General features: G+C 41.4%; 3 protein-coding genes across 7 annotated transcripts in view; 1 reads left to right on the top strand and 2 right to left on the bottom strand.

Moving 5' to 3' along the window:
- Nucleotides 1–26464, bottom strand: part of LOC310866117 (uncharacterized protein) — a 266238-nt gene that overhangs the window by 173172 nt on the left and 66602 nt on the right. The window lies entirely within an intron of this gene.
- zc3h15 (zinc finger CCCH-type containing 15) lies at nt 689–13455 on the top strand. Of its 3 annotated transcripts, none has more exons than XM_083775784.1 (11): nt 689–890; nt 2107–2205; nt 5350–5455; nt 5933–6088; nt 8117–8211; nt 9316–9501; nt 10642–10722; nt 11266–11331; nt 11746–11865; nt 12109–12247; nt 13130–13455. In XM_083775784.1, the coding sequence occupies exons 1-11, from the start codon at nt 816–818 to the stop codon at nt 13294–13296; spliced, it is 1290 nt and encodes a 429-aa protein (XP_083631910.1). In that variant the 5' UTR covers nt 689–815; the 3' UTR covers nt 13297–13455. The 3 variants fall into 3 exon arrangements, with proteins under 3 accessions (XP_083631910.1, XP_083631909.1, XP_083631908.1); XM_083775783.1 differs by having other exon boundaries at nt 12109–12255; nt 13135–13455; XM_083775782.1 differs by having other exon boundaries at nt 12109–12255; nt 13132–13455.
- rbm45 (RNA binding motif protein 45) lies at nt 14896–26141 on the bottom strand. Of its 3 annotated transcripts, XM_083775579.1 has the most exons (12): nt 26050–26141; nt 25641–25913; nt 24928–25050; nt 23428–23554; nt 22695–22820; nt 22212–22385; nt 21676–21802; nt 19882–19978; nt 18917–19071; nt 17894–17969; nt 16491–16616; nt 14896–15488 (listed from the first exon to the last, which is right to left on the bottom strand). In XM_083775579.1, the coding sequence occupies exons 2-11, from the start codon at nt 25911–25913 to the stop codon at nt 16500–16502; spliced, it is 1395 nt and encodes a 464-aa protein (XP_083631705.1). In that variant the 5' UTR covers nt 26050–26141; the 3' UTR covers nt 14896–15488; nt 16491–16499. The 3 variants fall into 3 exon arrangements, with proteins under 3 accessions (XP_083631705.1, XP_083631704.1, XP_083631703.1); XM_083775578.1 differs by having other exon boundaries at nt 14896–15504; nt 16490–16616; nt 25641–26125; XM_083775577.1 differs by having other exon boundaries at nt 25641–26125.

Below are 26464 nucleotides of genomic sequence, written 5' to 3'. Positions count from 1 at the left end.
TGGATAACCTGGTGGAGACCTGTGCCCGGAAGGGCACTTTCTCTAGTTAACATATATTTTTTTGCAAAAAGGGTGAAGTGTCCCTTTAATAAACGAACGTTCCTACTGCTCTCCCTGCTGCTCTAGCTGTCTAGAAAATATAAATCAACGCATGACGCGTTAAGTGGGGTCATGACATCGAGCGAAAATGTATAATATAGAAGAATAAAAAATAAAAAAACAAATATGCACTGGCTGCCTACTTAGTAGCCTAGGCCTAGGCCTATAGGCAGCCAGTGCATATTCGTATTTGCCCTACTACATCAAATGTTAATGTAAATTAAACTAAGAAACCCACTCTAGTTGAACTTGAGCTGGAAAAAAGTTAAAGTTTCACTTCACACATGATGACAGGACACTCAGGAGAAGATATTTTGAAATGCGCGTGGCACGAATGGATTCTGCAGGTCAGGACTCTCCTTGATTTCAATCACATCTCCTTGGGCCAGGGAGTCAGTCACGACTCCTTAATTTGTTATCAAAATTCCGAACAGAACACATAAGGACCCCGGGCGGGCCCTTGCCATGAGGGCCAGGCCACCAAGAGAAATACAAACACCATCTTGCATCTCGGTAAATACGCGATGACGTCGTCATTAAGCACGCCGTGCGTGGTTCACATCATCATCATGATCACATGTGGCCTGGTGGTGCAGGAGATGAGCTGTGTGTGTGTGCGGCTAGCGAGCGGCTTAGCAGCAGCAACAACACCACATTAAAGATAACACAATCCATTACAGAGACGCGTTTCTCTCAACACCCAAACCTTGTCTGCCATGCCTCCAAAGAAACCCGCCCCGGCCGCCCCGAATAAAAAAACCCAAGAGAAGAAAAAGGAAAAGATTATTGAGGTAAAAATGGCACGAAATAATAGCACGTTCTTGTTAGCCCTAATGGCCCCAACTCTTGTCACTGCTAACCCAAAACGAATAGCTGCTAGGAGGACACAAGCTAGCTGCTGATGAGCTAAGATTATATTAGCATCTGGTGAATTGTAACTGTGTTCATGTTAATTTGGTAAGGCCTAATGATGGATAGTGTCAATTACGCAAACTTTTGCTTATTAGCCATGTGTCAGGGACATCTTTTTTTAACTGTTCTCTGATAACCGTGCTGTCTTTGCCAACAAACCGCACAGTGTTAGCCGGGTTACTGTCGGGCCACGTTTCCTCTGGTTATCTGCAGCTGGAGGCTGGAGCCATCTGCCATCAAGTTTTAACATTTTCTACATTATGATGTTTAATTTACCGTTTTAAAACGTCTTTAAAGCAGTTGAAGTTGGTGTTAAAAGTCCTAAATCCCAGAGCAGAGGTCTGATGTTTTCTTGATCTAATACAGCTGGTCAAATACTTTTTTCATTCATTAAACAACTTACTGAAACATATGCAGCCAGCCACCTGAACTTAGTATGGTATCTGTGACAATATTGTTGAGCCAGCATGTAGTAACTTATAAATTAGTCTCTGTCCATCACAGAGATGGTGTCCATGGTGATTCCTATGGGCCTGGGTACCAACAAGAAAATGAGTGATGGGTTAAATTAAAGAGTGGACCAGGGAATGTATTAAAATACATTTGTAGATATATATTTATTTAAACCAACATTAGCATAATTTGAAATGTCAGACTGGAACAGACTAATGTGGTTTTCTGGCGTTGTGATGCCCAATCTCTGACTTTCCTTGGAAGTTTTCAAACTATGACAGTAAATTGCTTTAAGAGTTAACAGTGATTCAAAACTAAGGCATTGCCAGGCATAGAGCATAGATCACAACATTTTTCACATGGTGTTGCCAACATCTTGATTTTAATCCCGTTTTTCAGATACCAAAATAAGACTCATTGACTAATAAAAGCCTTTTATGTAAGTTAGACCACTGTAAAATGGTTTATATAAAATGATTATATATATAATTAAATCATGAGACCATTTTAAATGTTCTTTCACCAAACTTGTGTTCCAAGAGTGTACTGTAAACAATCCAAGTAAAGCTATGTTGTCAAACTAATATATGTGCGTTGTTGTGGATGACACTATTTTTGTTTTTGTTTTGTTTTTATTTTCAGGACAAGACATTTGGTTTGAAGAACAAGAAAGGTGGAAAGCAGCAGAAATTCATTAAGAATGTTAGCCAGCAGGTCAAATCTGGAGGACCACCCAGAGCGGTCAGTACACTGCTATATGTCCCCACATCTGTTTCCCAATGTTATTCCCGTCCTTATTTTTAAAGATATTTTTGGGGCTTTTTGCCTTTATTGATAGATGTAAGTAAACAGGAAGTAAGTAGACAGATAACGGGGAGAGGGGGGGGGGGGGGGGGGAGACCATAGAGTAATAAAAGGTTAGAGACCGAACTGGAGCGACAGCCCGCCCATTCATTGGAAGTTGCTCAGTGGCGTTTTGAAGCACCCTGAAGAACCGTCTACTTCCGCATTTGACCACCGACAGTTGGTGGTCAAATGCGGACGTGCAAACGAGCGTTCGATGTTATAGCCCAGCTGCACAGGGTTTCCTCGTCATGAATCCACGGGTCCGCCTGCAGTTCACGCTCTATAACCACTAGGGCCGAGTGCGTCAATGCTGGACAGCCTCTAATATTCGAAAATGCTCTATAAAGCGGCAGCCTTCGAAAAGGCTCTATACAGCCTGTTCAAATCCCTCCCACTGCGTCGGAGAGGGCTGACCCAAAACAGAGTGTCAAGGTGAGCTTCTAGCCTACGTCATCCCATATAAACCCATTGTAAAAGCCCTTTGGAAATTCACTATTTTAGCGTCTTTATAATGAAGTAAATAAATCACTTTTTTGGATTAACATGATCAATGACATGTCTGCTATACACTCAAAAAGTTTTGTAAATGATCCGCCTGCCATTATTTCATATCCACTGGGAAACAGCATGTACTGGCTTGGGGGCACAACCAGGCTGTTTCAGCCAGCGGACTCACGCCGGATCAGCTTGCCCACGATGAATGCTGTTCTCTGGGTGTAACTAGTGACATTTAATACTCTGTGTCTTGTGGAGGATAGGTGAAAACCTGACTGACATATACTTGTGAAATGTCACCACCTAGTTAGCCTCGATACCCAGGCTTTCATGTCGTCTGCGCGAAAGATGAAAGCCTGGAAAAAGCCGTGGGCTGAACCAGTCTAAAAGTGGGAGTCAACCCTTCCGGGTGGGCGTCGCTCTAAATGATGTGACGTAGCGCTGCACTAGGGGGGAGAGGAGGGGCCGGGGGTGACGGACAGATCGATGAGATCCAATCAGGGTGCGCGCTTTTCTGAGGCGCGACCCTCCCATCTAGGCCAGAAATGTCTCTGCTTAGGTCAGGCTACCACCTAGTCTACTACAGGGTTGCCAAGTCCGCTTGGCAAAACTTGGATTGTGTTTTTCCCACAGTTGCTTGCCTGGTTTTTGGAGGTTTGTTAGCTTATTTCTGGCAACAACCTTGTGATTGGCTGCTTGTAGCCAATGGGATGGAAAAGCGGCCTCTGGTCAATGGGAAACATAGATATATCTATGATGGGAAGGGCCCAAGGGGATAGGCATATATATCCCTGGCAGCCACGCAGACTTGACACACTGTCTGAGACGCGACATACCAAAGCCTACACGGGTTGTGCAGTCAACGCGCTGTGATTGGCCAGTCGCTGTGATTGACAGCCCAACCCTAACCTTAACCTCAGTAAAACTATACCTAAACCTAACCTCAAGAAAATATACCTAAACCTAACCTTCCACGCGCTGCGTCCAACCAGGGAAACTCCCCCCTGTCAGGTGTAAAGGAGCAACTTGGACACTCAGGCATGAAGGAAGCATGAGTTCAAGTCCGTTGCTCTCCCCTTGTCCCCCATATATGGGGACTAGGTTGGTGGAGGGTGTGTAGAGCCCAGGATCACATTAGATGATTGACACAGGGGTGAAAAATGGGTTACAAAATCGTGGGATAAAATATATATATTAAAAAAAAAAAACTAACCTTAACCTCAGTAAACTAAACTTGCCCGGGGGCGTAGTTATAAACACAACCTGTGTAGGAATTAGTATGTAGCGTCTGAGACAGTGCAGGCGCGCAACGCAGCAGACAAGCATGATCATTGATCACTCAGTCACACTCACAGCTTGACGGGGAAGACACGTTTGTTACAACGTCACTCCATATAACTTCAAACCAAACGCGGCTGCATACACGTTACTAAAATAATCATACTAATATGGGGGTGGGAGAACACAACGGAGACAGCGCACGCAAACGGCCGCAAAGCGTGAGATTGTGACATTCTGTCTGCTGCTTGACAAAAAACAATAAAATACAGAATGGTATCGCAAACCGTTTCTGTTTTATTGACGTGACGACATGATCAAAGCGGGGAGGATTGTGTGAAGTAGGCTACAGTCACCCCCGCGGCCGATTGTGTGTTGAAGGGTGATCAACGAACGCTGATCAGCGCGGCCAAAGTGAATCGATCAGTGTGGAAGAGGAAGTAATATAGCAGACGTTTGTTTGGATGGATTGATTATAGTTCTCCACTCAGAATGAGATAATTCCGAGCAGAATAATTCATACATGTAGCCTAAACATACAGTTATGGATGATAAATATTCTTGTTGCATCAAACTCAAAGCATCGTTAGGCTATATTACTTTTATGCACAGTTATTCTGCCTGTTTTTTCCAGCCAGAGACCAAACATGGCAACCAACCATATGATAATTCATTCAAGTGTTTTAAGATTTTCCTGTTGATCTGAATATTCATTGTTTTACACTACAGCCTAACACTCTCTAAACCAGAATATATTATGACTGAGCTGTTATCGTTTCCTGATGAATTGAAATGAGAACCCTGATGTACGGTAGTCTTTAGTGCTTTTTCTGGTTTTATCCTCCGCAGTTTTTGTATTGACCTGTACCTTCTAACTGTACGCATTCTGTGAATAAAAATGTCAATCAATTGTGACCTGAACATTGTCCATAGCAAAGCCACATTGTGAAATCTGAACTGTGTTCACAGCTTGAGTCATCGAAATTGTGAAATTGCGCCATCTAGTGGCTACTATACTTTGGACTTACTTTGGACTTATAGTTATAACTGCAAATGTGCCTAAATCGTTTTTTGAACTGTACATCCTTAGGGGGTCTTTTGATAGATATGCATAATTATTTTATTTTTTAAAGAAATGTCCCTGCTTCCCACCATTTAACACGATACATTGTAAGCTTGTAGATCTGTTATTTTCAGTGAATGGACACTGGGGTTCATGTGGCTAAAATATCTATCTCCCTCTTTGCTCTGTTTGTCTGTGTGTAGCCGGGCCTGGAAGCCCTGACCAATAAGAAGGCTGATAAGAAGAAAGAGTTGGATGAACTGAATGAGCTGTTTAAGCCTGTTGTTGCTGCTCAGAAAGTCGCCAAAGGTAACACATAATCACAGTCACACACACATTGATTCCTTGTTTGAGGGTGGTAAACTAATAATGCAAATGACTCAAAATGACATGGCTCATTCGCCAAGTTAAAATTATCCCATATATTTGCTTCATCGATGCATTGAGCCAATCTAGGACCAACCAGTCTGAAGACCAACCAACAGCAGCAACACGATTACGCACGTGTGGGTTAATCAGAAAATCGGAATACAGGCTAGGATTGGGAGAAGGGGGGTGGGGACAAAAACAAAAAAATTAGAATTGTGACTTGCTACAAAATTTGCAAGATAGCATAGCCCTAGTTCTATGTGGAGAATAATTTCTCCTGTCAACATATTGAGTTTAGTTTTTTGGGGCGCATGCTTGCATAGATTGTAAATAATATTTTGCCTTTTGTATGATCAAATTTCAAATATTTGCAAGGCAAGTTTATAATACTATATGTATTTCTCTGTCTGTCTACAGGTGTAGACCCAAAGTCAGTGCTGTGTGCATTCTTTAAGCAGGGCCAGTGCACAAAGGGTGACAAGTGCAAATTCAGCCACGACCTTACCCTAGATAGGAAAAGTGAAAAGAGGAGCCTCTATGTGGACGAGAGAGGGGAAGATGAACAGAAGAAAGGTTGGTTTGTGTTTGTGTGTGCTATTAGTGTTTTGCCACTTTTCTAATGTGAAAGGATTAGAATTTCCTCCTCGATGAGAGAAAAACCACTATAGTTCAGAATTATGACAGTGACTGTCATAATTTGACTAAAGTATTTCCATGCTTATTGCATTAATTTATTTATCGTCATTTATTCTGCCTCATTTGTTCATTTTTTTGTTTTTCTACATTTTTCGTAATGTGATGCCTCATTTGGTGATCATCTCTGTGGCCTTGTGGTTAGAATATCCACCCTGACACTGGAGAATTGGGGTTCAGTTCCTGGCTGAATCATACCAAAGACTAGTGACATTTTACACTGGAGTAAAAACATTGCTGCAAGTACACTGGCAGCAATGTTGCCGGGGGGGGGGGCAGCTGGGCTATTACATCGAACGCTCGTTTGCACGTCCGCATTTGACCAACTGTCGGCGGTCAAATGCGGAAGTAGACGGTTCTTCAGGCTGCTTTCACACGGGCAGATCCAACGGATGCAAAGCTACACTAGTACACCTAGTCACAGACAGTGTCGTCGTTAAGCAGCAGTAAGGTCCCACTGGCCGCAGCTGTCCGTTTATCATTAGCACAACCACAAACGTCCAACACATATACAATGAATTACTCGCCTAATGCTGCCTGCAGGTGCCGTGTTTAATTCCAGCGTGTGTAACCTACATTGTCTTAAGTGACAGTTTTCATATTGTAAATATGGTCTTGGTCGCTAACGTGGTTTAGCGACTAGCACTTTGACAGCTCATCCATCGTAGCTTGTTTACAAGTGAAACGGACTTCCTGTGCAGAAACTGCCTCATCAAAATGACTGAGTGGACGACCCAATGGACGACCCAATTAAGCATTACACTTGTTTACAAGAGGGTCCACCTTGTTCAATTCATCAAAACATTTAGAGATGTACAAATAGACACTTCTATATAGTCGAAGAACAGAACAGGAATTCATCATAAAGGAGTTAAAAAGGGAAAAGAAACATATACAGTGAGGGGGGAAAAGGGGTGGGCGGTGGGGGGGCCCAGTTTTGAATTGCAACCGTCCGTAGGTGCCCTTTGAGAGCGGTTTTAAAAGAGTCAAGGGATTTGCATGTCTTAATGACTGTTGGTAGGGCCTTCCACATTTTGGTGGCATAGGAGCGAAAATAATTTAGTCCCTTTGTGCCGAATCTGGGTTGTACATGGTTCGTTACACTCCCTCTGGTGTTGTGGGTGTGGACTTCGTTAACATTAAGTATCTAGACAGGTACATAGGTATCTTGGTGGTGTATCGAATCTTGTGGACCAGACCCATTGCAAGATGCTGTACTCTGTCGTCGACCCTAAGCCATTCCAACCTGTCTAAGTGGGCAGGGGTGAGGAGCCTGACCAGTTTGTTTTGGGAAGTCTGGAGCCTAGTTTTAAGGGCCTTTGATCTACCGCGCACCAAACGTTTTGATGACGCATGCGCACTGGCGCACCGCTTGTGTGCACCCGTGCTTATACAGTATGTATTCAAATGAAAATAATGAGTGTGGCCAGCACATAACATTGTTGAGGATTAATATTATCACAACATGCACGCAGCCACGCAAGTATGTTCTTTCATATGAAAAGGGTGAGATACGCCAGTGGTGTTAAACACAGACATAGTTTTATACGAGAAGAAAGGGAGAATGCGTTGTTGATGCAGCACTGCTTTGCAAATTGGAACAGAATCTAACTTTAGATGGAATCCAAAAAACAAAGCCCTTTGTTTCAGAAAAGTAATACAAGGGGAGACAAGGGTACAGTATAGTTAACAGTGTATGCTGCCTCCATGTGGCTGCCCATTGTACTGGGCTGGCTCACTAAAGCAAATAAAACGCCTGTACTGTCATTTTAATGTAGCGATCTGATGTCTCAAAAATATCTCGATAAAATGTGCCAATCGATATTCAATGTACTGATATTTTATAATATCCATATTTTTATTCTACAGACAGAATGTGTCCAACTGAAGGCTTGTATGTTGTTACAGATTCCATGGAGAATTGGGATGAGAAGAAATTGGAAGAGGTCGTGAACGAAAAGCACGGAGAAGCCGATAAGAAAAAAGCCTCCAAGACACAGAAAGTAAGTACTTCCCTGGGAGTGGGTCAGGGGTGTAAAATGAGATGACGTTTGTCGTTATAAATTATAATTTTGACCACATAGTCCGACAGCCGCTTCGGGATCCAGATCTGCGAGGAAGTCCTATCTGTCTTCATTATATACTATATAATCGAATGATGGCATATCATAATTCAAGAGTAAGGAAAAGATAACACGCTTTTAAACTAAAATATGTAGCCATGTAGAGCGTAGCAGTCTCACCCCCTTTCATGACGACAGGCCCAGGAAATAATTCCCCATGCATTTTCCCCATAGACATTTCAAAAAGTATTTAAAGACCTTTAAAGCCTCGGACAAAGCCAACTCTGATCGTGACAACAAACCCAATATAAGAAAAACAAGTGTTTCTAATTAGAGCGACAGAGAGAGAGAGAGGAGTGTGTGTGTGTGTACATGTGTGCGTGTGTGCGTCAATTTAACAAAGATGCAGACAATCCGAAATCAGCAGAGAGTGATCGACGTTTGCGCTACTCTATGCCGAATTGAAGTGGACTCGGACCCAGACTTTTTTTTTCCTCCCTGGAAATGTGGTCCAGTGGTCACTTGACTGGGCTGCGCTATGACACTTTCATGGACACTTTCATGGGAGCCAAACTACCCGGAAGTTTGGCAGAATGCATTGGAGTCAATGAGAGCTCAGTGACCAGCTCATGAACATTATTTATGAACAATTGAGACCTTTTGTAAAGTAATCACTTCTGGAAAATAACAAGACATGTAACACATTATTGTCTGCTGTGTTGTTATTTGATCTGTACACTGTGTAATTTTTATAGAGGTATGGTATCTCTATAAAAATAGAAAGTACATTTCTGAACGCACCAAGTATCGCGAGACTTTTTTTTTTTTTGAAGGGTAAATTTATTATGATTATGAATGTGCTGCATACTAGGTTCCGCCATGTTTTAGAATATCTGTGACAATTAAATTAAATATATTTTTGCTTGGTAATTTTAATTTGTTTTAATGTCTGTAGAATATGCATTTTCAAGCCGCAGAATTTACAAATTTCCTCTAATCCTGGGAACACTATCTAATGAAGTAATTAATGAAATGTCTTTTCAGGTGTGCAGGCACTTTCTGGATGCCATCGAGACCAACAAGTATGGATGGTTCTGGATATGTCCAGGAGGGGGTGACAACTGCATGTATAGGCATGCCCTTCCACCTGGCTTCATCCTGAAAAGGGACAAGAAGAAGGACGAGAAAGAGGAGGAAAAAATCTCACTGGAAGAACTTATAGAGAATGAGGTAAGGAGGATGCCAGGTCGAGGAGAGGTCATATTTGCTATAGTTGGAGCTGGACGATTGACCCATTTGGTACAACATTGGGTTGTATATGGTAGCTAACTGTGATGCACTGTAAGTAATATTTTTGATCTTTGTGCGTTGCCGAGTAACCAGAAGTAGCGATTTCATTCACTTTTTCACAGATATTGTTGAACTATCAAATGCATTTTCTTTATTATGCTAGAAAGATTTGGACGAGAACAATAACATGGCAATGTTGGCAAAATTACATACCACAAGTCATCAGAATCTGCGATCCATTTGTGCTATAAGTGATGTTGAGACCTATTCACAATACAATGAGGGAATAAAAACAGTAATTGTTATAGTAATGATTACAGGGAGGCATGCATTCTGAATTTGAGTGGTTTCCGAGTAGGCCGGTGCCCAGTGCCCACGGGTAACACACTGGCTACTCTGTACGGGTACAGCTATTCTCCATATGAAGACCTTGGCCATCTTACCATATAAGTTAATGGCAAGGTGCTACCTATGTGAAACTTCCCATTGGCAGCCCATTCATCCAAACAGAAAAATCTGATTGTATTACACAACGTCAAACTCACCAACATTGCAGCTGTACGGAAAGCTTGAATTATCCTCTTTCTATCCTCAAAGTGTTTGTTTCATTAAAAATCCACTGTAGACATGCTATGAGCTACTTTGTGTCCTTGCAGGTGATTATTTTTCTAAGTGCTGGAGTTTGGAAGTGCCTGTTAGATATCACTCAACTGCCCTGCGTACCACCTGTTTTGAATTAGGACATAATGCAAGAGGCAGCAGTGACTACATTGCTTTACTGAAAACGAGTGCTTCCAAACTCTGACGGCAACATGGCCGCGGTCTGCGAAAGGTCAATTGTATAACCGAACTGTGCATGCATTCCCATCTTGCATCATTCCCGGTTTACACCGTTCCCTCAACAAGTAGTATTATAGGAATTTGATTATAATATTGCTGCCTAATGTGCGTGATGAGAGCTGGTGCCTGACTTTATGTACACATTATTTCCCATCCCAAATGGCTCCTATATTTAATTAGAGATTGTGGTTTGTTCAATTGCTGTCTTTGTCTTAATGTATTTGTCTCTCTGGGCTCCAGCGTGCAGCTCTGGGAGCCAACGTGACTCGTATCACCCTGGAGACATTCCTGACCTGGAAAAAGAGGAAGAGGCAGGATAAGGTAATTATTTCATCCAATATTAAGTTCATCGGGGGAAACACTGTTAGTAGATTCGGATATCTAAAGCCAATTGTTTTCATCATGCTAGTGCGATAATGGGTTCCACTGCACAAAACATTGTATAGATCCTGCCAGAGATAATATAATAAAGATTTACAGAGCAGCAGATACTCGCCACTGTGATGGGTCACGCATGGGGCTACATTGGATGGCAATTAGGAAAGCTGAACTATTGTAAAATGAGCACGACATGGGGTTTTGCAACTTCTTTGCAGTCGTGATCTATTACATTATTGGCATTAAAGGAGTAGTTCGTCCAAAACAATTACTAATTTCTATCACTTAAAACACCCGGTGAAGCCTTGACTCAGCTGGTCATCAAATTATTGGCTCAGGAATTTGACAAAAAACTAATTTGCGTGAATTATTCCTTTAAGCAAATACAAAAAAGCAGGAACAATGATATGCAGTAATATCGTATATGTATTTAACTTGTACATGCCTAATTTGCATACCCAACATTGAAATGATTTTGATTAACAGGTGGAAAGAGCAATGGAGGATATGGAGAAGAAAAGAGCTGACTTCAAGGCTGGAAGATCACTTGGGGTAGGAAATGTTTGTTGTGGTTATTGACATGTAACTTTATTAACCAATTTTGTGCGGGAACCCCTTTTGTGTTACCATTGTTATGCTTTAGCTATTGAAAAATATTTTTGAAAAATCATTAAACTGTGGCGCAAATCATTGAATATATGTTTCAGAGCGAACATTTTGAACTAAAATATTTGCTTCTGGGGGGTCCCTGGAACTACATATTTTGAGATGGGGGGTCCGTGGCCCAATAGAGAATTCTGGGGGTCCTTGACATGAAAAAGGTTGAGCACCACTGACTTAGAAACATAGGTTTTTCAGATTTTCTTTTAGGATTTAGAAGCCTTTTTTAATTTTATCGACCTGTCCAAAATGGGTTAAATGAGCGCAGTCTGTGAAATGTGTCTTTTGCTGCATGTCTGTGTGCAGGTGAGTGGTCGTGAAGTGTTTGAGTTCCGTCCAGACATGATAGACGAGGATGACGCTGAAGCAGACGACACTCAATATGCCAAAGAAGAGGATGACGATGATGATGACGACGAACAGCAGGTAAAACACTTGGACCTATATGTTGCACCACCCCTTATCCCTAAACTTATTTGCCATTCTTTTTACTATTTTGGGAAAACATTTTAAAATAGTCATAATATAAATCTACAAGGAATCCCTAACTCACAGCAGACACATTTTGAAAACATTTATACCATTTCAGACAGATATTAAGAGCCTTCTTGGACAAAGACAACAATCCTGCTCAAAGAACACATAACATGCACCTGTCTCTCCCCCCAGGTGGAAGCTACAGTATTCCAGGACATAGACCTATCCCGTTTTGTCCCCCAAGAAGTGGACAACAAAGTGGGCATCACTGTAGCATCTATGGACCGTTTCACCTCTCGGAATAAAGGTCAGCCCACGGTAGACGACGACGGTGAGAATGTTTGATTATTTGAGTTTTCTTTCTTTCTTTCCCTGACACATGCTGGGTCAAGATTCTGTACGGTTGCATCCCATTATATACGTATAATAGAGTAAATTGGTTGGGCTTCTACTCAATATTGCAGCAATGAGCAAAAATGGCAGTAAACACAGTATTCAAAATACAATATATAAAAACAGTTGCGCAATGTAATATGCTGTACTAGCGTCACCTCTACTGAGGTTGTTTTTTCCCGTCTATCTTGAAATATAATTGTTATATTGAATGAAATTTTATGTGCCCATTCACATTCATGTTCCCACATGAGGAAGAAACCTCTCGACTTTGGTGACCCCATGACCTTCCCTCTAGCTGCTAGCACCATAGATATATATAAGAAAGCTAGATGGCTCACCCGCGCTGCTGGCCAATGGAGAGCGACGTTGCTACTGTGGCGGCCATCTTACCTTGGGGCAGCATAACATTGTGTCTATGGGTCATATACTTTAAAATAACCACAACTTGCCACAAACCACAATCATGCTATGGCCATGGCAACTGACATTCAAGATCTGAGCTGGTTTGTGCATGTTAGGCCAAGTCACTATGGACAGTATCTTACAATGTAGGCATTGTAAATTGTAGCATGCAGTAAGTTTAGGATTTTAGAACTGTGACATCCAATCGAGCCTCTGACCCATCACGACACAAGTATATAAGACAAACATGCTTGAGTTTTAAAGCCTGAATCTGGACATGTGTGTATGCGATACTGTAATTTGTGGCGCCCAATCCTTTCTCATGAAGTGAAGTGTCTACTCTAGACTAAATGGGTAGTGAGTTCAACGTATACTAAAATATGAAGGTTTCAACTTTCTTTCTTGTGCTCTACAGAGGAGCAGGTCAATGGCGCATGCGGTGGTGACGAGGCCAACGGGCTTTCGGGGGAAGAGGAGGAAGAAGACGACGACGAGGAAGTGCCTGTGGATGAGAACCTCTTCACAGGAGAAGACCTGGACGAACTTGATGAAGAACTGAACACAATGGTTCTGGAGGACTGAAGGGGAGGTGGAAGACAGGACAGACAAAAGGACAGTAGATCCACTAATTGGACTGATGGACCGAAAGCAATGTAGTTATCGAGTTCAAAGAAGCACCCGGGGTTTGAATGGTTTTAATATTCAGAGACTCTCTTAATAAAGCCTGATTCTATGAAGATACACAGCTCGTCTGTCCACTCTCTCACCTATCGCTCTCCTTCATTCACACAGCTTGGTTTCCAGACAGAGTACGTTCAAGCAGAGACTGCCAGGGTTTATCGCCACAGATTCTTTCCCCCACCCTCCCCCCACAGCTTTAATGTGCCGATTCTGTGCCGTGCGAGGAGCAAGCCTTTAAGATTTGAGATGTGGCACACTGGGACTTAAAACATCTTGGTGATTGATTAGAGGCTTGAAAATTTGTGACTTAAATCTTGGAATTGAAAACTGTCTTAGATTTTGGGACATGAATCTTCCTATTCCACCTCTGGCTATTTACTGCCTTTTTTCTTTTAAGTTATTCTTAATGCAGCCCCTAATTTAAGAATGCAATATCAAAGATGTTAATTTGTTTGGCAAATGAAGCCCTGTGGATTAATCTTTAAAAATAAGTCCATAAAGAACCACAAACGGCTGGTCCTGGAAAGTTTGTTTAATCCCTATAGGGAACCAAGCTCTGATGTCATCGCCTGCCCAACTGTAAATAATGTTCTCGAGCAAGTTGCCTGCTAAACAATAAATCATTGTACATGCTGTTGTGTGCTTTGATGTTGGGGGTTAATCCAATTCCATTTTGGTTAAGGTTAAATCACTATTCTGAAAGTCGTCATAGCTATAGTTTGTTCAATAACGGGTCTCCCTGTTTATCCAGCTCTTTAATAAACAATACATTTTCAGGTAGGTGACAATGTATCTTAGTTTTTAGTGTTCCAGTTGTCTGCTAATTTCTTTGTCATCTACAATTCCCCTTTATCCTGACCTGAAAATATATTGTTTAATAAAAAGCTGGAGCGACATGGAGATTCCTGTTACTGAACAAATAGCAATGAGTACCATCAGTTGAGGTGAGCTTTAACACTTATTTTAACCAAAGAAAATCACTTACCCTTAAATGATTTGGTTCACTGTTTCATTATCAATAGACCAGTAGAAATCATAAATTGAGGCTTTAACCGGTTTGCTTAAAATAAGACCATTGTGAAGACATGTTTTTGAACATTATTCTAATACTGTCATGAATTGACCTAGGTCTTTCTGCCTCTTCTTTACCTCATGACGTTTGCTCTGCCAGGCTTTACCAGACCAGTTGAGTCTTCTCTGTACGCTGTCTAGCCATCAGTTATTTTACCAATGGTCCCGAATGAAGGGTTTATTACTTAAGAGTTTTCTTTAAATAGATCTACAAGCTCATAACGCGCCGGTGCGCTATGAGCTTGAAGATCTATTTTTAGAAAAAACAAACCAGACAAACATAGCTTTTTCAGAAAACTGTCAGGATGTAGAAGACATTTTTAGAATCTGATCATGTCAAAATGGAATAAACAGTCCAGTCAGCAACCTCACCTTCCCACATAGTATTACAAGGACCACCACACAAAACAAAACATCTAAGTCATAATGTGTTGACATAAGACTTTATTCTCTTAAATACAACAGACTTGATTGTTTAAATCAAAAGAGGGGGAGGGGGGGAGCATGCGGCACTAACAAATGACACATTCTTAGAGATCACTAAAAAAAGGAATGCTGAAAGTACTTCCAACATTCATGAGAATCAGTTATCACACAAGGTATATAAAAAAAAGAGAAGGCTGCCACCTAGTGGGGGTTATAAAGAATTGAATCCAAGTCACATGAATATCTAATTATTTTAAACTAAATACATAGGCCACATTTAAACATAAGTTGTTTGCTTCATCCTCTAATGCTGCAAAAGGTTTCAGCCATCTGAATAGGCAAATGTAAAGGTCTGAGGAGCAAATGGTGCATTCAAGCATGACTAAATATCAACGTCGTCCAGGGATACTGACAGCATGTATGTTGTACAGGCCAACTACGGTACGTCTTGACATAAAGATGGCACAAATTTACCAATAGCAAGTGGGTCACAGAGAAAGGTCAAGACAGGTCAAAGGTCGTGTCAGTGGTCAGGTGAAGGTCTTGGTGTCGGTTGGTCTGTCAGGGTCAGGAGTCAGTGTCATGACAACAGTCGCCTAGGAGACAAGAAGCTGCAGAGAATTATCCAAGGGGGAAGAGACAAGCAAGTGAGTTTTCCATACAGAATTTGTTGAAGGCATAATTCGCCAGTCAACATTTAATCTAAAGTGCTGAAAAACAAAACATTATCTTATTTATCTAATATTCTTTATTTCACAATAAGCAGTTATCAATATACTGGTAACAGAAGTGATTGCAATGAAGATGTCTCATTTTGAACTGCAAAGGAAAGTTGGGAGTGGTAATGTCCAAGTCCATTGCACCACATTATATCACAATACAGGAACATTGGTTTGAAAATAGTCATAGTTACTGTACTTGCACAGTACATGCACACAAGTACTGTTGTGAATTGTCATCTTATTAGAAAAGAAAGCAACTACAATGTCCTCAATATTTTACTTGAGGACATTGACTGCAAGACCTTTGTCACTCTGTACTGTAAGTTAATGGGGAGACTACTTTGTATTATCCAACTCTTCAAGCCACTATTGAAGAGGATGCTCCGATTAGATTTTTTGGGGCCAATCGGTGATCGGGATCAGGATTCACCGATCTACGAGCCGGTCTAAGAGCAGTGGCCGTCTGGCCGATTATCGGAGCATCTCTAGAAGATATCGTGCCAATAATTGCCTCCACATCGTGTCATGGTAAATACACAAGCCAAACCTCAAACCAAAGTGTATGATTTGTTTTCTTCTTCTTCTTCTTTTTTTGCTGCATTCCATAACCCATTTATTCAATTCAGCAAAATTTGAGTTCATTGCAACATCATTTCGTGGACACAGCGAATACATACAAATATAAAAACGGTGCGGTTTTCTACAAATCACTACAGTCAGATCCAGTTCCTTCTTATGTGTTATAATAAAATCTTGGTGGTAGCCGTTATCCCCCACTAATTGTAAGGACTTAAAATTGAAAGCTTTCATTTCAGAGAGCATTCCCCCCCCCCTGTGCTGCATGTTCCCTACATTGTAGATGTGTGCAGTACTTACCCCGTGGCTCTAATAGGTTCGAGGACGTTTGTGAGACTCCTCTCTGGGAGGGTCGGCCAACATCACCTTCATTCTCACGCCGTTAATTGTTCGTCCATGAAGAGCTGCCATAGCATCATCTGCACACTAAAAGGAGAGAATTTGAACCGTTACAACAAATCTATTAACCCATTTTGGACTGAGGTATATTAAAAAAAGGCTTCTAAATCAGTTTTCTGAAAAACCCATGTGTCTATGTCAGTGGTGTTCAACCTTTTTCATGTCAAGGACGCCCAGAATTATCTGCATTAGGCTGCGGACCCCCATCTGAACATACCGGTATGTCGTTTTCCAGGGACCCCCCAGATGCAAAGATTTGAGTTAAAAATGCTCTGAAATAACATATTCAAAGATCTGCGCCACATTTTCACAATAAAAAAAGAAATAGCAGACCTACAAGCTCGTAGCGCTGCACTGATCTGCTATTTTCTTTCTTCTTACATTAGACTTTGGGGGCAGTAGGTCACGAATATATGAAGGGGCCAGCCCATGTAATGCTTTGTAGATCATTAAAATCAATTCTGGCCTTAATTGGAAGCCAGTGCAAAGAGGCTAATACAGGAGTTACGTATGTGGGCCCTACGGTTGGTATTTGTGAGAATTCTAGCTGCAGTGTTTTGAACCAATTGAAGTCGGGATAGAGATGAATGGTTTAGCATGGCGTTACAATAGTCGGGAGGATATGAATGCATGTATGATTCTTTCCAGGTCTTGAGACAGAATTGAATTTGGTAAAAGATGGTAAAAACAGGATTGAGTGATCTTTTTAATGTGACATTCAAGGTTCATGTGGGTGTCAAAAAAGACACCCAGGTTTCTTGCTGTGGGTTTGATGTTAGTTGCCAGTGGACCAAGGGATTGACGCATTTCGTTAGAGATAGTTTCGGGGCCTATGATAAGTATTTCGGTTTTGTCTGCGTTTAGTTGTAGGAAATGTTGTGTCATCCAATTATTTATGGCGGTTAAGCAGTCATGCATGACTGAGAGTTTGGAGAGGTTGTTTTGTTGGGAGGTCCCTGGAACAACATATTTTCAAATATGTGGAGGCATATTCCATATAATTTTTGGGGTCCTTGACATGAAATAATGAGCACCACGGATACAGAAACATAAGGTTTGTCAGAAAACCGTCAGGATTTTGAAGACCTTTTAATTTCGAGTCAGGCCTACTGTAAATGGGTTAACACACATGTTCGGACATGAGGTCAGGGACTTTAAGGGTAAGTCCAGGCTTTAAGGTTCAGGCTGATATGCCTAATATCATATCACATCAAACCAAGCTCAAGCAGCGACATAATATATGCATCCTCCATTTATTTATATCCTCAATTTCTCTATCTAGATCTTACAACTGTTTGACTCACCTGTTTCTCTGCATACTTCATATATCCCACCTTCCTGCCTGGAACCAGATGCACCTCAATCAGAGAGCCATATCGACTAGAGACAAAAAAAGGGGGGGAGAGAATTCTTAATTGGCTTGACCATTTGTTTTTTAGCAGCCTTAATTACTAGTATGCATTTCAACTAGGGATGTCCCTATCGATCAATCAATCATTTATTTTTACCCCTCATCGAGTCCCGATCTGATCTTATTTACCTAAAAAGAAAATACAGCTGCCACTGTGCATACTTTAAAACACATTTAAGGAATTGTTCAGTAGGCTACCGGCTAGCTAATTTCACCATTTGTTTTTAACTATTCACACAACTTCGTTTCCAGAGTATGTTCGAGCAGAGACTAAAAACATGGCAGGTGCAATACCAAAACACAAACATAAAATAAACTAGTCGTTCAAAGTCTGGCAAGCTCGTCTGTAAAAGTTGAGGTAATATGGTTCATACATGCACACAACAGCTGTAAAAAGTAAAACAGCAGGATGATTTCAATGTGATTGATTGCCCCAATGCAAAGTCGACAACACTTGAACAGTGTTAGGATGAGCGCTGCCTGTGTGTGCACCTTCAAAGACTAAAAGACTTGTGGAACACATTGCACAGAACAGCTGCATCTGTCAAATGTAGTCGAAGCATTTGACTTGGTTTAACTAGAGGGAAACGTATGATTTTACTGTACGTACCGACTTGATGCATGCTGAATATATGACATGTAGACTGAGCACAACGGGCGATATTGAAATGAGTTTGCTTTGATGATCGGACTGAGACATCTTTACATTGTACAGAAGCTAAATTGTGCTTTTTCTAGTTTTAATATAGACAAGTTCTATATGGAATCAACAGTGTTGTAATTGAAAACAAATAGGCCTTACACACTGTAAAGGCCTAAGGACAAATATCTATACATTAAAGTGTGATTTCATTATTCGTCTAATAATACAGTATAAACATTCTATATTTTATGGAGAGATTGGTTATAAGTTTACCAGTAGACATCCTCCAGCACATCCTGGGGTAGCGGCGAAGGGGTGAACACAACAAACAAACGCTCCTTCACCTTGCTGTCAGGTGGAGCTAGCTTCTTCAGAGAAGGCAAGGATACATCGGTCTGAACCCGGGGCATGGGAGCAGGAGCGTAGCCCTGCAGGATACAAACAACTTCAAGTTAATCATCTGCTACATTCATTTTCATTAAACTCACCGAATGCAAGGTACAAAGATTGATTGACCATATTTACACAGCATCCAATTTGCTCTCATGCTCTGACAAGAGCAAAATGTAATATGGCCAGTATTATCAACGTGAGTTCTCAGTTTCTTGTGAATTATCACTTAAGCAAGCATTTCATATTGTTACAGAGATGACCTGACTCACCTGCGGGACATAAACACACATACCCTTTAGTCAGTCTTTAATGTGGATCTAGTTTAACTTTGCAACTGCCATTAATAGAGCGAAGGGACCAAAGTTCCCTTGATGTACAGTACTAGCACACCCCCCTTGCCGTGTTGCAGGGGCTTACCCCAAATCCGTTAAGGCAAACTATGTGGCTAACCACACCAAACCCTAACGTAACCATACTAGCAGCACTTATATTTAACTCAAATGTATTAATTAAACACATGCCTAAACTTACACATACTAATGGTGCCTAACCTTAAAATGAAATAAAACCAGGACACCTACATGTTTAGCCTGGGAAATGTGCTGTAGCTAGCTGTATACATTTACCATCCCCACTGGAAGTCTATAGAAAGCTTGAAGGATAGTCAAGTGCACATGACTATCCTTCAAGCTCGGTGCTGCATACAAAAACGAATACACAAAGACCATATCCCACACTAATTAAATATAACTTTATTTGCAACTTTTCATAATCTGGACAAACGGTGCAAATTAACGTAAGGCCTCAACAGACTCTAGATGGAAAAGAGTATTTTTAATTCTTGCCTGGGAGGATTTCAGCATCTGGCTAGAGGAGGGACCGTTCCACACCGTGGACATCATCTGTGCTGCTACAAACTGCATGGCCATACGACCTACCGGACTAAACACACATGGAAACACGCTATATCAAGGGGAGACACATAGCAATAGTACACAGCTTATATCATTCGTATGCATTTGAGCATGAAGAGGTTCCTCCAGACCTGTTACAATATCTGTGGTAAAAAATGCACACTACCTTCTAGAGTAGACAATACAATACACTCATATACACAATGTAGGCGTAATACCATCAAGTTCAACTTGCAGAATGTGTAATGTTGTCAGCACATTGATTACACAATATGTTATGGAACTATTTTAGTGAGTCCATGTACGAGTGCATTTGCAGTCAATTAATTCCTGATAAACGTCTGTAAGATTTATGTCCCACCCGAAATTCGATCCCAGGTCTCCTGTATGAATGAATGCCTTTTTTTGCAGACTCAGGGTCCATAGAAAAACAGTCTAAATGTACATGTTAAGACAGGCATTTGTAACTTTTTTGTCTTCTAAAGGGGCGTTCAAACTTGAATTTAAATAATCGACCTTGGTTCGTCCCGTTTGTGCTGGGACTTCTCGTTGGGCTAAATCATCTGACTAAATCATCTGCACAGTGCATACATCAAATGATCATTACCCAGCATAGAAACAGTGTTACAAGCATTCAACTGTTTCGACGGATCATCAATATAAGAATAGGCGACAAAATTCCTCCCCGTCTGACCCCATTGGTGACCGCAAATGGCCCCCGATTCACTATTGCCCCACTTGACTTTCATGGTCTGGTTGGCATACCAATAGGCCAAGATCCCAACTATGCCCCCAGGCACCCCTCTTAGGCTTAATTTAATAAAGAGCTTTTTATGATTGATACGATCAAAATAAAAGACATAAGGGACTGCCGAGTTTTGCCCTCTACATTTGTTTACAATTTCCTTTGAAGCATAGATGCAAAGATCAGTGCCATGCTTGGGTTTGAATCCAAGCATGAGTCAATGTACACATGAGACCACATTTCTACCGGTTCCTCAAGACTGCCTGGCCAGGGAAGATATTGGGCTTAACCCATTTTGGTGTTAGCATTTTGTTATGCTTTAGCTTTTGAAAAATAGCAGATCTACAAGCTCATAGCGCGCCACCGAGTGGCGCCCTACGAGCTTGTAGGTCTGCTATTTTTGAAAAATCAAAGACATTTTTAGAGGTCAGAATGGGTTAATAATGAAACTGTCAGGATGTAATAGACATTTTTAGAATCTGATCTCAGGTCAGAATGGGTTAAGTTGTGACCACTGCAGCAGCACTATGACCAGTAGGTGTCCTACCCAACACTACAGAGTACCGATGTTAAGATTGGTCCTACTTGGCCCGATTCTCCAGTCTACGGGCCCTGCCAAAGTTCTACTTGCCCTGCCTAGGGAGGTACCGTTGACACAATTTAGTGTTTCCACTTTCACTTTTTTTGTCATGATCACCACGATACACACATATACTTTGTTTCTGAATTATAACTTTTTGGAAAATCAAGTGATCTTTTATTTATAATTTGAATTGTGTCATAGAATGAGCACACCTGTAGATGTAATGTAAATCTAAAATGCATTTTAGATTACTTTTTGTCTCAAGAAATGCGTTAATGACCTGAAAATGAAAAGTATTTGCTGTGTGTGTGTGTGTGTGTGTGTGTGTGTGTGTGTGTGCGTGCGTGCGTGCGTGCGTGCGTGCGTGCCTCTCTACCATATGAGATTCTGTATGTACCTTGTGCGGTCCTCTCCATCATCAATGAAGTTTACAGCCAATCTGTTGCCAGGGGGATATTCAAACCCATTTAGCTTCTCTTTAGCATAGACTGCAGATCCAAGGTTGTTGTAACGAATGACAGTGCCTGGGGAGAACATGAAATACAAAGTGAGTGACACAGCCGCATTTGAGAGTGTCCCTCCATGAATGTGAAGCGCTTGCCTAATGCAACATGGATAACGGCAGCCATCAGCTTACAGAGGTAAATAAATATATAATATAATATATATTCTGGAGCTGACAATTGTTTTTACAATCATAATTTATTCAGGGGAAAAAGCAATACTTTTATTCCACAAAGGAAGGCGGACGGACGGGATGGGACGGAGTGCAAAACATGGAGACAATAACTGGTGGCAAACAAAACAGCACATTCAACACAACCTGAAATTGTCAGCGAGAAAACGGACCGTGCACCTCATTAGTCACCACACTGGAATTAGAACCAAATGGGACTTATTTTGTGTTTTCCGGTGGGTTTGCACATTGCTAACCTTTGCTGAGTCCATAGGAGTCTCTCTGGAGGTCACAGTAGTCCACACCAGGGATGAGATCAAACAGAGCATAGATCTGTTCTTGGGTCACCGGCGCCCTCGATGACACCATGAGGCAGCGTGTGATGACGTCACTGGAGCGGTAGTCTGTCGCTGGGTAGCTGTTTGGGTCACCTGGTCACAGGTGTCGATAACGCAAAATAAACCGTTAAAAGGGTGCCGTTGAATCGTATAGCTTTGTATTTCTCTTCTCCGATACAGATATACAGGCACCAAGTAATAAGATAGGTCGCTTCAAGACAAAATGGAACTTTTATTCTCTACACCTTTTGCAATATTACAAATAATTGTTCCATTGTGAATGTGTCAAAGTTCAGCAAAACAGTAACACCAGTTATCAAACTTATCGCATATATGCACTAATCTCAATATAACAATTTTTTGCTGAAATCTCAAATAGCAAACAGTAAAAGCATGGCATACCCATAGTAAAGGGGTAGGCATTAAAGCCATCTCCACCCATGTGGTCAGCTCTACTGCCTCCAGAAGGGTATTCTCCATCAGCCGCTGTGGTTCTGGTGCGAGGTTCAGCCAAGATAGCCCTGTAACCTGTCAAACAGAGTGGGATATTTAAAGTCTTTAAAGACAAAAAGCTTATTTTGGCAGGCATGTTCTAATTTATACTTCAGCGACACTTGAAATAAGCGTTTTTTTCACCAAATAAGCGTCAACTGGTTTTGGCAGTTTGGTTTTGTTTCTCTCTGCCATCATATGATAATGACAAGATTTTGTAAATTGGAAAGTCAACTAGACTAATGTTAGATGGTATAGGGAAGGTCCAGGTCCAGGAGTGCCTCAATTTTTCCATCCAGTTTCTTTATCATTTAATTTAAATACAAAAACCCTCCTACCCATAGCACTACAATAATTTGAGAAAATCTTCCACAACAAAAAACCTATTGCATAAAGGCCTATTCAGATGGAACTAGTTTCTCACGTTTGAGGTGTGCAGTCTAACATTGGCACCCGCCTACCGACTTCACTAATCCATCTGGACAGCTTTACATCGACAAGATGAGAAACGTCGTTCTCCAGTCATACAGAACCCAGGCGTTTGCATGCATGTTCAAATGATGAAATAACACTAACAGCTGGGATGTTTCACAACTAGTGAAACTAGTATAGTAGTACAAACAAACAATACACATAGCATCACCTCTGTCACAATTCTCTATGGCGATGGCAGCTTGGGAGGGCTTGTAGTATCTGACGTAGCCAAGGCCTTTACTTTCACCTGTAAACTTGTTCTTTATGATGACACAGTACTCTATATCTCCATAGTCCTAAGGATAGAAAGAGAGGGAGAGAAAGTTAATTTACTCTCAAGTTGTTTAATGTTCCCATGACACTCATAGACTTCATTTTACAAGGAAAAACTATCTGAAACTACATAAACAACTAGAAAAGTTGATTTGAGGCTTTTTGTTTAAAACGGGCCAGTCCTGCAAACTTTGAAAGCCAATGTTAGACAATTAGGATGGAATATGAAATATTGGACAGATCCGTCTTGAGCACATGACTATAGTATAGAGATACTGTGTAACGATTTGCGGGATTTTGGGCCAAAATCTGGAGGAGTAATAGCAAAAAATGTGTTTTACAAAGGTCGGCCTCCTGGTGGCGTTATAATGCCCTGCACACACAGTCCGCAAATGCCACACGTCAAAACAGCCGCCTCCATTATGTTTCAATGAACCTATCCCACACCGGCAGCGTCCGACGCGTGTTCACACCTCGCCTGACGCTCCGATACGCCACTGTTCTATGTGCCGCGTCGCTGCGCACCCGGTGTGTGTTGGGCTTAACAGGCCGTTCTGGAATATTTAGGGCAGAGGTTCATCGTTGGCATCTAGGGAGTGTGTGTTTGGCATCGATCGGTGCCGGAGATTAGCTGGTAACGGGACGGACGGACACACGGAGTGCAAAACATACGTACTCTCTCCCCATGCCTTCGGCCTGGTGGAGACAATAATTTGTCGTGCTGTGTGGCCAGCTGCTCCTTTCAACTCATTCCACACTGCAATGTGTGCAAGCATTTGACAGCTTCTGTACGAACATGTGTGGTGGATAGTGACATACATGGTGAATCCAAATGTCACAGACCATTGCAAACTTTGGTCTTACTTTACTGTATGTACTGTGATAAATACAGAGCGAAGCATTTTTACATCAAGTCTGCAATGGTGAATGCACTCAAGCTACACATACCTCACTGAATACAATCTTCCGCCAAAATCTTAAAAACTTGCTTCCTTAACTTTTTGGGACAAGCCCACAGGCAGATAATCCATTTTGGATGAAACTTGCATCCAAGCAAGTCTAAATGAAAGCCTGCATTAGCCCTGTATTTTAAGGGTTTTTTTTCAACCAAGTTTCATGTTTTAGGTTGTTATCAGAGAAAGTAAAAGATGAGTGTTTTTTTTTTTTTTTTTTCGTTTGCTATTTTCTTTCGTTAACGATTTTAGCTATTTTTGACAGGGGGTGGGGGAATTCGAACAAGTTGTTTTGTTTTTTACAAAATTGTACAGCGATTTCTATATTATTTATTATAGCCCTACTAGACCCCAGGAAATTACATCTGGCCACAAAAGATCACGGGATCTCACAGAAAAATTAGGAAAATAAACAAGCAAATAAGGCATCTTAGCTATAGTACTTTAAATGTGTCTTTGATGTCCTCCTCTGTGAAGGTTTTAGGAATCATGACAAAGATCCTGGTCAGTTCCTCATCCTCCACATCCCGGTGTCTGGCTGAGGACCGTGACTGGGCGATAAATACCTAAAAGACAAGAAAAAGAATAGTGCTCTGCAAAATCACATACGTGTTATCATGATATCCATCTACAGAACAAATTATCAAATGTATTTAAAAAAATATCTTATCGTGATACTTTAATACATTATTGTATTATTGCTCAGTTCAACCTTGTACCCCATAACCCCAATGATATATAATGTGATGTATAAAAAAGAAAAGTAATGTCTGTGATTTGTTCATGGTCTGTGATTTCTGTACAGATTGTGAACTGCTATAATCTGACTCGTCGTGACTGTGATACTGTAATTGATTGTCAAGCAAGGACCTCCCCTCTACACGGGTGGGAATGATTACGTATGCTTTAAAAGAGGGACCTACACCGCCGGGCCCGGTATTACCTTTTTTAATCCGCTCTGAAATGAGTGAGGAAGGCTGTTGCCGAAACAAAAATCGATCGATCAACTACATCTAAGAGAGTCTTGATCCAAGGACATGAAATGGCATGCAGTATGTTCATTATTAGACGACCTGTAGACTACAGTACACTGAAACCTCTGAACAAAGCATGGTGCACTGACTTATTCAGTTCTTTACAAGCTACAGCGACCCACCTTAATGGGTTTAGTTCCTTCCGTCAGACATTTGCCGTGCATCTCCTCCATGGCCAAGCAGGCTTGGGAGGACTTGGCGAACTTGACATAGGAAACGCCTTTTGATTCCTTGGTCTGTTTGTCTTTGACCAACCAAACCCCCTGGATGTCCCCGAACACGGAGAAACTGTCCCGGATCACATCTTCCGAAACGGACCGACTGGTGACCAGAAAGAGACGGCTGTTGGGAGGCTCGTCGAGATTTTCTGGGCCTTGTTTAGAGTAGTCGTCCATCTTTGTTTGCCGGGGGATCAGAAGAAGCAAGACCACGATTACCGGTTACCGCCTCATGGAATATTAAGGAATCTGTGCCCTACTAAATGCTCACCCACAAACTCCTTTTTAAATAATAATCAAGCCTAATACTCACCACCAAACCCTCAAAGACTCTTTTAAAAAAAGGAAAACAATCGCGGTGCAGCGCTCGAGACTAATCATGCAGTGCATAAACCGCAACCCGGATGTAGTTGACGAGTGGGCGGACTCCTGCAATGTTTTTCTCCACATCTTTATTGACAAAAACAAACCACATTACAATGTTATTTGTGAAAGATCATCACATCAGAGAGCCATGATGCGAAGATGATTTTTAGTTCAAATGAATTCGTTTGACCCAATGAAAACCTTCCTGCAGGGTAAAAAATCCACATAGTAGATCCACTAAGGAAAGATAATTTAATTTGCATAGGGGAACAAATCCACCTGAAGGGAGGTAATCCAACAAACGGAAAAAGAGTCTGTCAAAGGAAAGTGCTCCAGTGTGGCAGGCCAGCCTGATGACGGGC

The sequence above is a fragment of the Protomyctophum parallelum genome (genome assembly GCF_964188405.1).
Source record: "Protomyctophum parallelum genome assembly, chromosome: 10".
NCBI lineage: Eukaryota > Metazoa > Chordata > Actinopteri > Myctophiformes > Myctophidae > Protomyctophum > Protomyctophum parallelum.
This window is presented reverse-complemented; position numbering and strand designations above follow the sequence as displayed.

What these genes read in the sequence shown, in the direction of transcription:
- rbm45 (XM_083775579.1), bottom strand. Translation starts at nt 25,913, where the DNA reads ATGGACGACTACTCTAAACAAGGCCCAGAAAATCTCGACGAGCCTCCC. An exon ending in CATAGAGAATTGTGACAGAG is followed by an intron (nt 22,821 to 23,427) that starts GTGATGCTATGT and finishes TCTGTTTGACAG; the next exon opens with GTTACAGGGCTATCTTGGCT. An exon ending in TGAAGTATGCAGAGAAACAG is followed by an intron (nt 16,617 to 17,893) that starts GTGAGTCAAACA and finishes CTCTCCTTTTAG; the next exon opens with TGTGCAGATGATGCTATGGC.
- zc3h15 (XM_083775782.1), top strand. Translation starts at nt 816, where the DNA reads ATGCCTCCAAAGAAACCCGCCCCGGCCGCCCCGAATAAAAAAACCCAA. An exon ending in TGCTCAGAAAGTCGCCAAAG is followed by an intron (nt 5,456 to 5,932) that starts GTAACACATAAT and finishes GTCTGTCTACAG; the next exon opens with GTGTAGACCCAAAGTCAGTG. An exon ending in GGAAGATGAACAGAAGAAAG is followed by an intron (nt 6,089 to 8,116) that starts GTTGGTTTGTGT and finishes ATGTTGTTACAG; the next exon opens with ATTCCATGGAGAATTGGGAT.